Genomic DNA, 16,612 nt, shown 5'->3' on the forward strand with positions numbered 1-16,612 from the left:
CAAAAAACGGAGGCGCAACGCAAGGAGGCTCCGTGCAATACAGGCGGTCCTCGACTTACGACCAAAACCGAGCCCCCGCCTTTCTGTCGCTAAGCGAGACATTTGCTTAAGTGAGTTTTGCCCCACTCTCACGACCTTTCTTTCCCCCACTCCACCCCGCCAGCGGCTTAAGGGACTCGCCGCAGCGGTTAAGTTCTCGAGCCATCCCGGCTTCCCCCACCCCCGGTCGGAAGGTCGCAAAAGGGGATCGCCTGACTCCCTGTCATAACTGCGAGGACAGCTGTCAACAGTCTGAGCAGCTGACCGCAGGTGGGGTGGGGTGAGGGGGATGCTGCAACAGTCGCAAGTGTGAAAAACGGTCCTAGGTCACTTTTTTTCCCACCCCGCAGTGATGTTGCGACTTTGAACGGCCCCCTAAAGGCACGGTCGTAAGTGGAGGACGGCCTGCGATGACCAGGCAGGGGGTCCCGACGAGAGAGGCAAGCCCACCCGTGCTGGGTCCCAGCCTGAGCAGCTGGGGTTACCTGGTTGCCCAGGAAAGGCCTGGGCAGCTCCCAGTAGAAGGTGCCTCGGGGAAGCTGGCGAAGGCCTCGGAAGAGCAGCCAGGGCTGGGAGAGGAAGGAGACGGTTGCAGGGCAGGCCGAGACAACTCCCGCCACACACACACACACACACCCGGCCCAGCCCGAGGAGCCCGCCTCCCTTTACAACACACACACACACACACACACACACAACACACACACACACATGGAAAGGGGAATTCAAGCGGAACAAAGCACGCCAGCCCTTGGAATGGAAAGTAGCCCATTCCCTTCTTCCCATCTCTTCCTTCCTTCCTTCTATTCCCCTTCCTTCTTTCTACTTCCCTTGCCACTCTCCTTTCCTTCCTCCTTCTTCCTTCCTCCCTCCCTTCCTCCCTCCCTCGCTCCTTCCTTCCTATCCTTTCTTGGCTCCTTCCTTCCTTCCTTCCTTCCTTCCTTTTCTCCCTCCCCTTCCCTTCCTTGCTCATTCCCTATCCTCCTCTCTTTGCTTCTTCTTCCTTCTTTGCTTCCTCCCTCCTCCCTTCTTTCCTCTCTTCCTTCTTTCCTCGCTTCTTCCTTCTCCTCCTCCTCCCTTCCTTCTTCCTTCCTTCCCTCCTTCCCTCCCACTTCCTTCCTTCCTTCCTTCCCATCTCTCCTTCCTTCCTTGCTCCTTGCTCCCTCACTTCTCCTTTCCTTCCTTCGTTCCTTCCTCCCTCGCTTCTCCCCCTTCCTTTCCTTCCTCGCTCCCTCCTTCTTCTTTCCTTCTTCCTTCCTTCGTTCCTTCCTCCCTAACATCTCCTTTCCTTCCTTCCTTCCTTCCTCCTCCTCCCTCACTTCTCCTTTCCTTCCTGTTCCTTCCTCCCTTGCTTCTCCTTCCTTCCTTCTTCAATCCCTCACTTCTCCTTCCTTCCTTCCTTTTCCTTCCTCCCTCCCTCCTCCCTTTCCCTTCTCCTTTCCTTCCCTCCCTCCCTCTCTTTCCTTCCTCCTTCCTTCCCTCCCTCCCTTCTCCTTTCCTTCCTTCCTCCCTCCTCTTCCTTTCCTTCCTTCCTTCCTCCTCCCTCCCTCCCTTCCTTCCTCCCTCCCTCGCTTTCCTTCTTCCTTCCTTCCTCCCTCTCCCCCTTCTCCTTTCCTTCCCTCCCCTCGCTCTTTCCCTTCCTTCCTTCCTTCCTCCCTCCCTCCCTTCTCCTCTTCCTTCCTCCTTCCGCTCTTTCCTTCCTTCCTTCCTTCCTTCCCTCCCTCCTCCTTCTCCTTTCCTTCCCTCGCTTCTTCCTTCCTTCCTTCCTTCCTTCCTCCCTCCTTCTCCTTTCCTTCCTCCCTCCCTCGCTCTTTCCTTCCTTCCTTCCTTCCTCCCTCCCTCCCTTCTCCTTTCCTTCCTCCCTCCCTCGCTTTCCTTCCTTCCTTCCTTCCTCCCCTCCCTCCCTTCTCCTTTTCCTTCCTCCCTCCCTCGCTCTTTCCTTCCTTCCTTCCTTCCTCCCTCCCTCCCTTCTCCTTTCCTTCCTCCCTCCCTCGCTTTCCTTCCTTCCTTCCTTCCTCCCTCCCTCCCTTCTCCTTTCCTTCCTCCCTCCCTCGCTCTTTCCTTCCTTCCTTCCTTCCTTCCTCCCTCCCTCCCTTCTCCTTTCCTTCCTCCCTCCCTCGCTCTTTCCTTCCTTCCTTCCTACCCACCCACCCACGAAGGGCTCCGGGGCAGCCAAGCGTTGGATGCTTCAACATCCGCTTGCCCAGAGCCTGCCTTGTCTCTGGGCTGCCATCTGGAGCAACTCCAGCTCGTGCGGGGGTACCTGTGGGAACTCAGCCTCCCCGAGTCGGTTCTGGGAAGCAAAGACCAGGCGCTTGTTGGCATCAACCGACTGTCCTTTGGGAAGGCCACCTCCCTAGACTCCAGGACAGAGGAGGTGCAGCCCCACGCAGAGAGAGAGAGAGAAGGAAGGAAGGAAGGAAGGAAGGAAAGAGAGGGAGGGAGGGAGAGAGGAAGGAAGAGAAGACAGGTTTTGAGCCACACAGGTTGGCCACTCAGCTAAAAGGGGAGGGGAGGGGGGGTTGGGGTCAACTGCCGCAGCCAGAGAGGTGCCAAGGTCAAGGCCGAAGAGGTGTACCTGGGGGGCTGAGCCGGGAGGGGCGGCGAGAGAAGGAGGGAGCAGAGAAGACCTGCCTGGGGGAGCAGCCGAGCGAGGAGGATGCGGGGGGCCTCTGCGGGCCACAAAGGGCCTCCGCAGTTTGGCGGGCGGGGAGGACGTGGGGGGGCTGCCTTCTGCTCCAAAGCGGGAAAGCATCTCCCAGATGTCAGCATCCTGTCTCAGCTGGGTTTCCTGGGCCTGGTGGTAGAGTAGAGAAAAAAGAGAAAGAGGGAGGGAAAGAGAGAGAGAGAGAGAGAAGGGAAGGGGAGAGGAATGCAGAGGAGAGGAATGGAGAACAGAGAGGAGAGGAGAGAACAGGAGAGGAGAGGAGAGGAATGGAGAGAAGAGGAGAGGAGAGCAGAGGAGAGGAATGGAGAGGAGAGCAGAGGAGAGGAGATGAATGGAGAGGAGAGGAATGGAGAGGAGAGCAGAGGAGAGGAGAGGAGAGGAATGGAGAGGAGAGCAGAGGAGAGGAATGGAGAGGAGAGGAGAGGAGAGGAGAGGAGAGGAGAGGAGAGGAGAGGAGAGGAGAGGAATGGAGAGGAGAGCAGAGGAGAGGAATGGAGAGGAGAGCAGAGGAGAGCAGAGGAGAGGAATGGAGAGGAGAGGAGAGGAGAGGAGAGGAGAGCAGAGGAGAGGAATGGAGAGGAGAGGAGAGGAGAGGAGAGGAGAGGAGAGGAGAGGAGAGGAGAGGAGAGGAGAGGAATGGAGAGGAGAGCAGAGGAGAGCAGAGGAGAGGAATGCAGAGGAGAGGAATGGAGAACAGAGAGGAGAGGAGAGAACAGGAGAGGAGAAGAATGGAAAGGAGAGGAATGGAGAGAAGAGGAGAGGAGAGAAGAGGAGAGGAATGGAGAGGAGAGCAGAGGAGAGCAGAGGAGAGCAGAGGAGAGGAATGCAGAGGAGAGGAGAGGAGAGGAGAGGAGAGGAATGGAGAGGAGAGCAGAGGAGAGGAATGCAGAGGAGAGGAATGGAGAACAGAGAGGAGAGGAGAGAACAGGAGAGGAGAGGAATGGAAAGGAGAGGAATGGAGAGAAGAGGAGAGGAGAGAAGAGGAGAGGAGAGAAGAGGAGAGGAATGGAATGGAGAGGAGAGCAGAGGAGAGCAGAGGAATGGAGAGGAGAGGAGAGCAGAGGAATGGAGGAGGAGAGGAGAGGAATGGAGAGAAGAGGAAAGGAAATGAATGGAGAGGAGAGAAGAGAGGAATGGAGAGGAGAGTTGAGGAGAGGAGAGGAATGGAGTGAAGAGGAGCCGAGCGGCAGTCTTCCATAGTTCTCCAAGCTCTTTCCAAATCTGTAAGAGCCGACCGGCTCATGGCTGACTCCCCACTGCCCAGGGCTGCCTCGCCTCGTCCACAGCACACCCCGGAGCCAGAGACTCTGCAGCTCTCCCCGGGCCCCTGGGGCCCATTACCTGAGCAGCTCGCCTGCCCCTGCTCTGGAGGGCTAGAGGGCCGGGGATCCGCCCCGCGGCCACCTCCTTCCTCAGCTGCTCCTCCGAGAGGGACGTGGAGTTCTACCAGGAGGGAGGCAGGCTGGTGAGGCCCATGCCGGCTCCCCTTCCAAAGCCATCAGCCCCCCCCGGTCTCCCCATTGTCCCTGGAGAATGCAAGAACGCAAACTGCGACGGCCAGGGCAAGTCACAAACAAGGGGAGCCGCCACGCGTGAGGACGGCCGGACCCGAAGAGCTGCTTTTCGGCCGCCCTGTCCTTTTTGCCCCGCAAGGACACAAACCTAGAAGGACGCCGGCGCCAAAAGGATCGAAGGAGACCTGTGTGGTTCCCCACCCCACGCCAGAGGGGCCAGGAGCTGCCCCCACGCTCTCCGGGGCTCCTGGATGGGCCTGGGCCAGCAGCGTACCTTGTGGGCACGACGCATCCGGGCATAATAGATCTCCCCCTGGCGAGCGGGTCGCGGCAGAGAAGAAGGAAGAAGCAGCAGGAAAGAGAAACGGAGAAGTCAAATAGAGAGAGCTGCCCGCTGCTTTCCCACAGACACCGGGCCTCGGTGTTCCGGGGGGTGGGGGCTCCCCAAAAGACCATTCCCCTCAAGGCCACGACGTGCCTCTCCCTGGATCCTCACGGGTAGTTCTGCCCACTGCGGAGCCAAAGGGGAGGAAAGACGCCAAAGCGTTTGACGACGCCGAGAACTTTGTGGGAGATGGGTAAAAAACAAGTTATTTCGGATCTATAAAGGCACAGAGGTCGCAGGGAGGGGGGGGGAGGGCTGAAGCCGCCTGTTGAGGGGGAGGGACGTTGCGTGCCATTCGCTGCTTCTCTCCCAGGTCAGACACAGCCACATGGGCTCCGGAATCTACCTGCGCTCTCTCACGTCGACCGGGCCAGAATAGCCCGTAGGCTTCGCAAAGCTTTTACAAGCCCTCTCTGAGAGGTTTAGAAAGTCGGCGTATTTGCCCCCCCCCTCCCCCCTCCCCCCAAACAATCTGGGTTGTCCTCGTTCGACCGACCTCGGAAGGATGGAAGGCCGAGTCGACCTCGAGCTGGTCGGGATCGAACTGCTGGCGGTGGGCAGAGTCAGCCTGCAATGCTGCATATTCCAATCACGGCGCCACCATGAATGAATGCGAACCGCCAGAGTTCCCCGGAGGGAAACTCAGGGATTTCCTGTGATTCCCCCCCTCCCTCTCCCCCCCTCCACGGATCAGAACCCCCCCCCCAATCTCAGCTACCTTCCTCTGTGGAGCACCCTCACTGCCGAAATGCACACGCCCCCCCCCCCGTCCTGGCCAGACAGGAGGGTTCCCCCAGCCCCAATGCTTGCAGAGAAGAGCCATCCTACACTGCCACGCCGTGTTGGGTGCCAGGTTAGCCCCACCCTCCCACCTGTGTTGGAATAACTATGATCTCTGTTCCTATACATGTAGCTGGCTAGTACTTTTCTGGCTAGTACTTTTCTACCATGGAAAGTCTTCAGTGAACCATGTGCAAGGAAGTAAGCCATAAACCCAGAGAGGCCATTTGGCTACAGCCAGATAAGGTCAGTGAACCATGTGCAAGGAAGTAAGCCATAAACCCAGAAAACAAAGGAACCTAGGAGAGGCCATTTGGCTGCAGCCAGATAAGGGCATGGTCACAGTATTCCTCCACACCATTGGCTATTCAATTTAAGGTAAATTCTGACGCCTCCTGCAAATGATTGGTCATTACTGTATTTGAATCTACCTCTAACACCTATGTCCCTTTAGGATAGTTTAGAAGAACACATGTGTAACCATGATTGGTCTATTTGAATAACAATAAAAGGTGATTGGTTGCTTTTGCTATAAATAAACAAGGTCCACTGCTCCTCGTGGTTCAGTGTCCAGCATCCAGGGTGCATCCCAGGAGCAGCGGGGCCCTTTCCCCGAGAAATCTCTGTGTCTTTCTTTCATGGGCGCTAACCCTGGGCAGGAGCAGCCTCTGCCCAGCTTCACCAGCAGCATCCCAGCAACAGCAGCTTCCCTGCATCCCTGCACACCTGGACTCACCTTGTCTCCCAGGTAGGCGTCCGGCAGCTGCCAGTAATAGGACTCCTGGCCCAGTTCCCCAAATTGGCCGTAGGAGAGCTGAGGACCCTCGGGGGACATCTCCACGGCAAAGCCGGTCAGCAGCCGGATGCTGCGCTGACGGTTGACCAACGCGAAGCCTTGGAAGTCTCCAGGATGGAAGGAGGTAGTAATCTGGGGGGTGGGGGTGGGGGGAAACAGTAGGAGCAGCTGAGGAAAGCCCGTCGGAAGACCCCCCCTGATCACCCCCTAGGAGGGAAGCTCTGGCCCCCTTACCACGTCCCGGTAGTAGGACGAGCTGCTGCACTGCTGGGTGACCCCCATGCAGAAACAGGGCAGGCAGCCCAGGGGGTTCTCCGCGCTGAGGTGGAAGTGATGGGGGCGGCAGCGGTCGCAGGACAAGCCCTCCGCGTGGTCCTGGAAGGGGGCAAAGGCGCTGCTGAGGAGCAAGAAGACACACACACACACACACACACGCACGCACGCACACCGCTCTAGGCAAAGGAAGGCCGGCCGGAGCGCGGCTGGAGACTTGTGGGGGGCTGAGTGCATGAAGCTGGGCAAGAGGGAGAGCTGGCCAGCGCACACTGTGAAGGGGGCTAAGCGAGGAGGGGGTGGAAGGCACAAGGGGCCCTCCCCTCTGCCCTGCTCCCTGCCTACCTTACACTGGCATTGCCTGTTGGCATCACACCGGCTGCCGATGCTGCCCTGCGGGTGGCAATGGCACCGGGAGCTGGAATCTGGAAGGAGGCGGAGAGAAAAGGGGCCGTGGGCTGGTGCGCACTCGAGATGCTTCTCTCTCTCTCCTCCCACCGCCCCCTTTTCAGCCCCCTCCCCTTCTGCGCCATCCTCACGCAAGGCCGGGCTTCGGGGGGCCCCTCTTCTTTCTTTCTCACCCTTCCACCCTGGCAGGAGCAGCTTCCCCCTGCCCTGCATGGCCAACGCCCCCCCCCTCCCATCACCCACCTGTGCTCCTTCCTCTGGACTCACCTGTGCAGGGTTGGCCCTGACTCGGGTTGCCAACGTAGCCAGGAGCACACCTGGGCCGAGAGAAGAGGCTCGGTTAAGAAGGAGAAACCGGAGCCAGACTGGACCCCCCCACACACTGAAAGCCAACGGGCACCACCACCCCTTGTCAGGACCGTGCGATGCCAGCAGAGGACCCGGCTGAGCCCGCTCTGGGACTGCCTACCGTTCACACTGGCGCCCGATGTGGCCCGGGGCACAGGAGTCACAGGTGGGCGCTCCGTCTGCGTCCACAAAACAGGTCCGGCTTTCTCTGCAGCGGCGAGAGAAGAGCAAGTCAAAGGGCCTCTCCGGGCGAGGCGTGGACCGCCGACGGTCACGGGGTGCACCTACTGGAGGGCTGAAGACGGGCCGTGGCAGGGGCACGGCTGGCAGTCCCTGGGCGTCCCGTGGCGGGCGTCCCCGTAGAATCCAGGCTGGCAGCGTTCACAATGGAGCCCTTCGGTGTGGTGCTGGCAGCCCTGGAAGCAGAGGGAAGCCGTGGCTCAGTTACGGGCACCAGGCCCGGGGAAGGGGGTTTCTAAGGGGGCCCCCTCCTCCTCCGGGAACGGTTGCCAGTCTGGGGCCACCCTCTGCCTGTGGCTTGCCCACCTGGCACTCTCCCGTCTCCGTGTCGCACTCGGTCGCGTGCCCGTTGCAACTGCAAGGCTCGCAGGTGCCCAGATAGAGGCCGCTGGTGCTGCGCGTGTAGCCAACGTCGCAGTCCTGCAACAGAGGGGGGAATGGGGCAACTCAACAGCAGCAGAGGGGCAGGAGGTCAGCCGGCCTCTGGGCTGCCCCACCACCTGGGTGCTTTCTCCACACAGCCCCGACAGCCCTCTGCCAGGCTCAGGGATCCATGCCCACCCTCCGCTAGCTGCTCACCTGGCAGGATGGCCCTCGGTACCCGGGCGGGCAGGTGCAGTCCTCCACCTCTGGGGCTGGGTTTAGGCCCGTGGCATGTGGCACCGCCACATCCATGTGGATGTCAGAGATCCTGTCGGAGGAAACGGGGTTAAGGCCATCTGCTCTGCCTGCAGAAAGGCAGGAATGACCGATCATCCATCAAGAACCCACCCACCCACAAGCCCGCTGGCTCCTTCCTGTCTGGCAAGAGCTCAGGGCCACCCTCACACACACACACACACACACACACACACACACGCACGCACAGACCCCGTCCTACCTGCTCTCAGAAGGTCGCTCGGCGTAGGAGGCCCGGATCATGAAAACATCGATGTCAGCCAGCGCCATCAGGAGGTGCTGCCGGGTGGCGTTCTGCCCATCGGCACGGCGCCAGGCTTGCTACACGAGGAGACGGGGGCAGGGAAGGGAGGGGTGGTGAAGGCTGCCTTTGTCCACCAGACCTTGTCTCAAGGTGGGGAAAGAAGAACGACCAAACACACACACACACACACATACACACAGCCTCCCTTTTACACAGAGCTCCCCCATTTCTGGCTGTTCCCGCTGCCACTGCTGTGGCTGCATTGCCCCCCCCCCCCGGAGCTGAAGGCCCAGCAGACTCTAGAGCCACTACGTCCTCTCTCACCTCCCGGAAGGACACAGCAATGGTGGTGGGTTCCCCCGGCAGGGGGCTGCTGGCAGCCGCGTGTTCCAGGAAAATGCCGTTTCCCTGCAGCACCACGTCGGGCTGGCCACGCAGCAGAGGGGAGCCAGGGAAGGCGTGGTGGGTGATGGTGTAGCGCAGCTCTCCGCCGTACGAGGTCACCTGGGGGAAGGGTGTGTGTGTGTGTGAAGCAGAGATCGGGCTCAGAGGCTGGCCCGCCCGTTTGTTCCGCCAGCAGGCGCAGAGCTCATATTGGGGGAGGAGGGACAGCCAAAGAATTGAAATCTGCACTTATTTTTTTGATCAGGAAATGTCTTTGCTGCCCGTCTCGTATCCGAGGACTCTGGGCATCCGTGGAGGCCACCTTAAGAACCCATTCCGCTTTCAGAGGGGGCAGCCGACAAGGGTCAGTCGGTACAGGAAGCCCACGGCCTCCACCTGAAACACACGCCCCTGCCCACGCCCTGCCCTTCTCTCATCCCTGCGGTACCTTGTCCCCCCTGAAGCGCTCGGGCAGCACCCAGTAGTAAACGTCCCGTGGCAGTACGTGGAAGGAGGAGAAGGAGAGCTCCGAGCCCCCCACGAATCGGATGCCCTCACTGACCGTCCGGGTGTTGGCAGAGTCGGCGAGGCTGAACTGCCCCCTCTGGGCATCCTCGTGTGCCAGCTGCACCTACGGCCAGGAGCGAAGGGGGTCAATTGTCGAAAGGGCCTCGGAGGGAAGGACGGAGTCGTGTCTCCCTGGGGGTGCCCGCTCTTCCCCCCCCCTCCTGAAGGAGCCGGCCCACGGGCTCTACCTGATCTCTGTTCCAGGAGGAGCTGGCGCACTGGCGGGAGACCCCCATGCAGAAACAGCGGAGGCAGCCGTCGGGGTTCCCGCGGCTCAAGTGGAAGCTGCCGGTGACACACTCACTGCACGACGCGCCCTGGACATTGGGCTGGTGCGAGAGAGAGAAAGAGAGAGAAAAGAGAGAGAAAGAAAGGAAAAGAGAGAAAGAAAAAGAAAGAAAAATAGCGAAAGCGAAAGAGCAAGAGCGAAAGAAAAAGAAAAAGAGAAAGAAAAATAGCAAAAAGAGAGAGCGAAAGAGAAAGAGAAAGAGAGCGAAAGAAAAAGAGAAAAAGAGAAAAATAGCGAAAGAGACGAAGAGAGCAAAAGAGAAAGAGACAAAGAGAGCAAAAGAAAGAGAAAAAGAGAGCGAAAAAGAGAGCGAGAGAGAGAGAGAGAGAGAAAAAGAGAAAAAGAGAAAGAGAAAGAGAAAGAGAAAGAGAGAAAGAGCGAAAGAGAGAGCGAAAGAGAAAAAGAAAGAGAAAGTGAGACAGAGAGGGCAAAAGAAAGAGAAAGAGCGAGAGAAAAAGAGAGCGAAAAAGAAAAAGAGAGTAAGAGCGAAAAAGAGAAAGAGAGAAGAGATAAGAGATAAAGAAAAAGAAATAAAAATAAAAATAAAAATAGCAAAAGACAAAGAGCAAGAGGGAGAAAGAAAAAGAGAGAAAAAAAGAAAGAGAAAAAGAGTGAGAAAGAGAGCGAAAGAAAAAAAGAGTGAAAGAGAAAAAGAGAGAGAGAAAGAGAGAGAGAGAGAGAGGAAAAGAGAGAGTTCACATGGGGTGCCAAAACAGTGGCTGGCTCTCTGAACAGCCTCCGCCCGGAATCCTGGCTTCCAAGTGGGCCTAGCTGAGGTCACCCAGCCACCTTATTTTATTTATTTATTTTTTATTTTAATTCCATTTATATCCCGCCCTTCTCCGAAGACTCAGGGCGGCTTACAAGCTTAGCAGTAGCCTTCATTCTATGTATATGCCTGCTTATTAGGGCTTTCACACACACCCCAAGCGGCATTATTACAAAGTCAGCTTATTGTCCCCAACAATCTGGGTCCTCATTTTACCTACCTCGGAAGGATGGAAGGCTGAGTCAACCTTGAGCCTGGTGGGACTCGAACCTGCACTAATTGCAGGCAGCTGGTGTTACTTAAGGAGGCATTCGCCCGCTGCTCCACCAAGGCTTTTATTTTATTTTATTTTATTTTAATCCCATTTATATCCCGATCTTCTCCCCCCCCCCACCCCGCCCCGCCCCCAGGAACCTGCCGAGCAGATCCCCGGATTTGTGTTCTGCAGGGCGGGAAGAAGGAAAACAAGGGCCCTGCTTGGGGCCGAGCGCAGGACCGGTGTTGCTTGCCCGCAGAGAGTCCCTCCTAATTCGGAATTTCACGCACCCAAACAGTCCCGAGTCTATAAACCCCTAAACCTTTTCACCCCAGGCTAGTTCAGTCCCAGAGGTACCAACCTCTTGGGGAACAGCTGGGTTTTGAAACAGGGGTGTGTGCGTGTGCGGGTGTGTGTTTGTGCGTGTGTGCCTCCTTTCCGAAGGCAACGCTGCGCCCCCAGCTTACCTTGCACCGGCAACCCCCATCCGAGGCCTTCCTGCCTCCTCGCTCGTCGCAGGGGATATCCTCTCCTAAGGGAGACGGGGGGGGGGGGGGAACAAAGGAGAGCGCCTCCCTCAGGCCCAGCCTCGCTCACGCCGGCCCTCTCTGGGATGTGAGGGAGGCCGGGGACGATGGGATTTGGGGCAGCAGCGTTAACAGCCGGGATAAAAGCGGAAACGGTAGACCGGAGAGACGCAAGGCCTTTCTCCATGCCTTCCCCTCTCCGAGGGCTGGGCCTGCAGGGACTCGGAAATAGCCCTCTGGGATCCCAAGGAGATTACCTGGAGTCAGGATTCCACCTCCTCCAATCGGCACGCACTTCCCGCCCGGCTGGATGGGGTTGCCTTCGTAGCCAGGAGCACACCTGCGAGGGCAAGGAGCGACATGGCCAGTGAGAGGATTCCCCCATCTCAGATATGTCACCTGACTGTAAACACACACACACACACACACACACAGACACACACTCGCATTCTCTGGGCTTTTCACCTTTCGCAGCGGCGTCCCGTGTAACCCGGCAGGCAGGCGTCGCAGGTGGCCTGTCTGTCCGTATCCAAGAAACACGAGTTGGAAAACCTGCCGAAGGGAAAGCGACGTCAGGATGGCTGACGGGCATCTCTGCCTTGCCTCCGGCGGGCCCCACAGGTGCAGCTCGCTCCAGGAGCCGGAGTTGCACCGGTGCAGCAGCTGAAGGTGGCTGTGGAAAGGTGTGTGTGTGGGGGGAAAACCTGGCTTCTTCCAGCCCCTGGGAGATTACTTCCCTTTCCATTTCACTACAGAAATGCCCGTAGATCGGGGGTCTTCAAACATGGCCTTTGTATGAGTTGTGGACTTCAACTCCCAGAATTCCTGGCTGAGGAATTCTGGGAGTTGAAGTCCACAAGTCACAAAAGGGTCAGGTTTGAAGACCCCCCTTCCAACTCTTTCATGTTCTAGCTCAGGGGTCTTCAAACTTGGCCCTTGTGTGAGTTGTGGACTTCAACTCCCAGAATTCCTCAGCCAGGCACGTGGGGTCTTCAAACGCGGCCCTTGTATGACTTCTGGACTTCAACTCCCAGAATTCCTCAGCCAGGAATTCTGGGAGTTGAAGTCCACAACTCATACAAGGGCCATGTTTGGAGACCCCTGCCGTAGATGAATGCTGAAGCTGTTCCAAGCGTCCCCCACCCCCGCCCCGAGACAACACTGGCCTTCTTCACCTGCGTGGAGCTTCGGTGTATGGGCACGGGCAAGGCCGGCACGCTGATGGGGTGGCCTGGGTGGCATCGCCGAAGAAGCCCAGCTTGCATTTGTCGCACCGCGGCCCTTCAGTGTTGTGCTGACAGTTCTGCACGAGAGGAGGAGGAGGAGGAGGAGGAGGAGGAGGAGGAGGAGGAGGAGGGGCAGAAAAGGGCCGTGAGAGTCCGGATCCTGCTCTGGTCCGAGAATCAACGTCATCACCTTTTGGATCTGGGACCTCGCGAGGGAGCCAAGAGCGCCTCCCCAGCGTTTCACGCTCTCACCACAGATGCATTCTGGGACTTTGCAGAGCAGGAGAAGAAGGGAAAATAGGCATGACGGAGGAGTGCAAGGACTTGGGGATGGCGCTGTCCCACTAAGCAAATCTTAATATATATATATATATATTTTGCACTGTGTACCAAACAATGCAACGTAGGCCGCCGCTTAACAATAGCAGTAGCCTTTAGGCTTACATATACCGCTTCACGGTGCTTTACAACCCCCTCGAAACAGTTTTATAGAGTCAGCATTTGCCCCCCCCCAACGATCTGGGCCCTCGTTTGACCGACGTCGAAGGGCGGAAGGCTGAGTCGACCTTGAGCCGGTCAAGATCGAACGCCTGGCAGCGGGGTGTAAGGCAGAGTTTAGGCCCGCAAGGCTGCGTTCTGACCGCGCTGCGCCACCACGGCCTTCGTTAGGACACTTTTTCGCGGCTTGAAACGTTTCACAGACCTTCTCCAGTCGGGACCCTACAGCTAAAAGCTTGTCTTGGAGCACACACACACACACACACACACACACACACACACACACACACACACAGATTTCAGGGCCCACCCTGCCCCTCCCCAACTCACCAGGCAGTAGCCAGAGAAGGGGTCGCAGGAGTTGGAGTGGCCGTGGCAGCTGCAGCCGGAGCAGATGCCCAGGTATGGGCCGCTGGGCACTCGCTTGAAGTGAGGCTCGCACTGCTCACAGGAGAGGCCGGAGTAGCCCGCCGGGCACCTGCAGAAGAAATGAGCGGAGCTGGAAAAAGCAGCAGCGCCAACAGCGGCAACTACCAGCTGCCCCTCCCAGCAGAGACAGCGGGCAAGGCGGTGTGTGTGTGGGGGGAAGCAGCTAGTGCCAAGCTTGCCCTTGTTCTGGCTATTTCAGAACGGCTCTGGGTTGGAAGCATCTTCATCCGGAGAGGACTAGGTGGGGAATTTCGGGCCACAGCCAAGCCCGATAGGTCGACTCAAGGTAAATGTTATCGCAACAGAGATATATTGTGGAATGGAGGAGATGGATTGATTATATCCAGAATAAATATGGGACGAAAAAGTCTCATGTAGCATTTGAATAAGTAGTGGAGCTATGTGATGTATAACTAGTTAGTAGTTATTTTATTATTATTCTGACGATGGAGAGTTAAAGTGCGATAGACTTTAATGTTTTATTGTTGTTAGCATATTTTAGATTATGTTTGTTTGTATTCTTATACCCTGTATTCAGCTCTGGGCAGTCGGGGAGGGGGAGGGGAGGGTGGGGTTGGGGGGGGAGGAGGGTTTTCCCCCCCTTTTTTTGTATTCAAAAATGTATTTTTAAAACTTTTCAATTAAAAAAAAGGTAAATGTCTTTCTCCAGCACTGGCAGCAGACAGCCAGGGATGGGCAAAGAGGGCAGAACGATGTCTGTGGGAATCAATCCCAGCAGCAGCAAACAGGTCTACAAAACGGGGTTGTTCCGTGCAGGGAGGCAAATAATGTTTGAATGCAAAAAAACAAACAAACAACCAGCTGCTTCCTGATCCGAGTTGAAGCTGCGGGTCTTGGGAAGAGGGAATGGGGAAGTTAGAGGAGTCCTAGAGTGGCCCTGTTTTTCCAGCCCTCGTAGGCTCCCATCTCTATGATGCAGGGAGAGGGAGAGGGGGAACCTTCCGTTAACCCTCACTTCCCAGTTCAGACACTCTGACACCCTAGCAGGGGTAGGCAACCTCGGCTCTTTTATGACTTGTGGACTTCAACTCCCAGAATTCCTGAGCCAGCCATGCTGAGGGGAAAGGGGGAGGTTTCCAAGCTGAGCCAGTCTGGCTCAGGAATTCTGGGAGTTGAAGTCCACGAGTCGTGAAGGGGCCACAGTTCCCCCATGCTGGCTCAGGAATTCTGGGAGTTGAAGTCCACCAGTCACGAAGGGGCCATAGTTCCCCCATGGCTGGCTCAGGAATTCTGGGAGTTGAAGTCCACGAGACATAAAAGAGCCAAGGTTGCCTAGCCCTGGACTAGGGTGGCCCACAACAAGCCGGGGAATAGGCTAAAAGCGTAGCTGAACGCCACAGCAGAGTTGATTACAGGGAATGTGTGATCCAGTAGCCCCTCTTCCCCCAAACAGATTTTGATCCTAGAGATTCCCCAGTTGTAGCTCCACTACAGCCTCGCCGCCCCCTTCCCCGTCCTTTGGAACCTGCACTCCTCGACGTGATGCGCCACACCCAGGCCGGTGACCTCGGCGGCGGTGGTGTCCATGACGATGTCGCTCAGCCCCACGGTGGCCATCCGGTTATCGTAAACCGTCTGGATCATGATGGCCTCGAGGTTCTGCAAGGAAAAGAGCAGCTCCTCTCGGCTCACGGGCTGCCCGGACTCCTTCTGCCAGTTCTCCTGCAGGGGTGAAACACGGTCAGACAGCACCGGTCTCGCCCGTTCCACCAAAAGCAGACCCGTGTGCGAATTGGCTTCTCGTGGCCTGCAGCTGGGCTGATTTCTTTGAGCCACCAGCAGGATCCAACCTGGCCTGGCAGTCAGGGCAGTCTCCGCTTCCAAGCAAGAGCTACTTCAGATCTCGGTTGTTACAAGGATGAAATGGGGGGAGGGCGGGGGGCAGCTCTATGCTCGGCATCCTGAATCCCCGGAAGCCCTAAAGTATTGGGTGCGTGTGTCCCATTTGGCAGGGGGTCTTTACGGGGGGGTGTGTCCCAGCAAGAGACAAGTGTTCTCCTTCTCCTCCATTCCCCCCCCCCGTCCCCGGCTCTCACCTCCCTGAAATGGACCTGGCGCCGGTTGGCCACAAAGGGATCGGGCGGCGTCTGCAGCCGGTAAAACAGCTTCTGCCTGTTGCCCACGATGACCACGTCCGGCTTGGGGACGGGCTCCGACTGGCCTCGGCCCAGCTGGTAGCGCACCGTGAACTGGAGGGAGCCTCCGTAGGAATCCACCTGCAGGGGAAGCGGGCAAGGTTGGCTGCTAGGGAGAAGGTGGGCGTTCCACAGATGCCCAGTGTCACCCAGAGCCAGGAGAGGGCTGGGCCTCCGGGGAAGGCTGGCATCTGCCGCCCTTGCCTTGTTCCCCAGGAACTGCTCGGGGAGGGTCCAAAAGGTGTCGTGCGTGAGGAAGTGCCGAGAGAGATCGACCAGCTGGAACTCCTGCGCGCTGGGGTCGACCTGCATCTGCGTCGAGGCGAGGGGAGGCGTCCCGGGCTGGTCGAGGGAGCTCACGCTCACTCCTGGGAAGAAAAATGGAATGCAGCGTGCCGAGGAGGGCTAGCAAGAGCCACCCTGCCCCGCCTTTTGGACCGAGGTGCCTTCCCCACCGGCTCACCTTTGAAATTGTTGCCTTCGTCAAACTGGAGGTGGATTTGTTGACGGTAGCGGCTGGTGCCGCGGCACGATTTGGACACCCCGAAGCAGAAGCAGGGCAAGCATTGACCAGTCGCTTCCACGTGAAAGTGTCTCTCCGGGCACGGCCCTGGATGGCGAAGGGAAGGGAGGCTCAGAGGCCAAAATCCCAGCCAGAACGGAGAGGCGCAATTCTCTAGCTGTGGGCCTCCACCTGCAGCTCACCTCGGCTGGGCGTAACGCTCAACACCCCGTCCGGGATGCCGAAGACCATTCCCCGGGCGTTGATAGCCTCGCAGGTGTATGCTCCCTGGTCGGCCTCTTTGACATCCTGGATGATCAGGGTGCCCCGGCCGTTCTCGCTGCTGAAGCTCACCCTGTAGGCACAAGAGGCACTCAGCACCCTGAACGTTGGAAGGGGGTGGGGAGCAGCTGGGGCTCGCCCGGGGCTGGCCTACCTGCGGCTCTTGGGGATATGGCCCCAGTTCAACCTCCAGGAGATGAGGGGGGTCGGCACGCCCACTGCCACACAGGTGAAGCGAATGGTATCCCCCGGAGCAGCCTGGATGAATTCCTCTGGAGGAGTGATGACCTGTGGAGGGACTGGGGTAGAAGGGACAGGAAGCGGAGAGGTGGCGAAAAAGGGCAGTCAAGAAGA

At 57.9% G+C, this 16,612-nt stretch overlaps 2 protein-coding genes across 2 annotated transcripts in view; both read right to left on the reverse strand.

The window, feature by feature from the left end:
- Positions 1–4,513, reverse strand: part of EIF4G3 (eukaryotic translation initiation factor 4 gamma 3) — a gene marked incomplete at its 5' end in the record, with an annotated part of 19,752 nt that extends 15,239 nt beyond the window's left edge. Inside the window, 5 exons of the mRNA XM_081341282.1 lie at positions 525–608; positions 2,243–2,395; positions 2,618–2,836; positions 4,049–4,150; positions 4,496–4,513. Coding sequence (XP_081197408.1) covers positions 525–608; positions 2,243–2,395; positions 2,618–2,836; positions 4,049–4,150; positions 4,496–4,513 — 576 coding nt within the window. The remainder of the gene's footprint in view (positions 1–524; positions 609–2,242; positions 2,396–2,617; positions 2,837–4,048; positions 4,151–4,495) is intronic.
- Positions 4,514–4,594: 81 nt separating this feature from the next.
- The window catches only part of HSPG2 (heparan sulfate proteoglycan 2), a gene marked incomplete at its 3' end in the record, with an annotated part of 36,524 nt that continues 24,506 nt past the window's right edge, over positions 4,595–16,612 (reverse strand). The window contains exons 13-36 of the mRNA XM_081341283.1: positions 16,413–16,557; positions 16,180–16,331; positions 15,938–16,084; positions 15,679–15,842; positions 15,376–15,555; positions 14,805–15,001; positions 13,220–13,367; positions 12,341–12,468; positions 11,631–11,717; positions 11,423–11,505; positions 11,106–11,170; positions 9,513–9,653; positions 9,206–9,388; positions 8,698–8,877; positions 8,332–8,450; positions 8,031–8,142; positions 7,758–7,871; positions 7,500–7,627; positions 7,333–7,419; positions 7,131–7,180; positions 6,801–6,880; positions 6,417–6,557; positions 6,123–6,314; positions 4,595–4,732 (exon numbers count right to left, since the gene is read on the reverse strand). Coding sequence (XP_081197409.1) covers positions 4,595–4,732; positions 6,123–6,314; positions 6,417–6,557; positions 6,801–6,880; positions 7,131–7,180; positions 7,333–7,419; positions 7,500–7,627; positions 7,758–7,871; positions 8,031–8,142; positions 8,332–8,450; positions 8,698–8,877; positions 9,206–9,388; positions 9,513–9,653; positions 11,106–11,170; positions 11,423–11,505; positions 11,631–11,717; positions 12,341–12,468; positions 13,220–13,367; positions 14,805–15,001; positions 15,376–15,555; positions 15,679–15,842; positions 15,938–16,084; positions 16,180–16,331; positions 16,413–16,557 — 3,161 coding nt within the window. The remainder of the gene's footprint in view (positions 4,733–6,122; positions 6,315–6,416; positions 6,558–6,800; positions 6,881–7,130; positions 7,181–7,332; positions 7,420–7,499; positions 7,628–7,757; positions 7,872–8,030; positions 8,143–8,331; positions 8,451–8,697; positions 8,878–9,205; positions 9,389–9,512; positions 9,654–11,105; positions 11,171–11,422; positions 11,506–11,630; positions 11,718–12,340; positions 12,469–13,219; positions 13,368–14,804; positions 15,002–15,375; positions 15,556–15,678; positions 15,843–15,937; positions 16,085–16,179; positions 16,332–16,412; positions 16,558–16,612) is intronic.

The sequence above is a fragment of the Vipera berus genome (assembly GCF_964194415.1).
Source record: "Vipera berus genome assembly, chromosome: 17".
In the NCBI taxonomy this organism is placed as follows: domain Eukaryota; kingdom Metazoa; phylum Chordata; class Lepidosauria; order Squamata; family Viperidae; genus Vipera; species Vipera berus.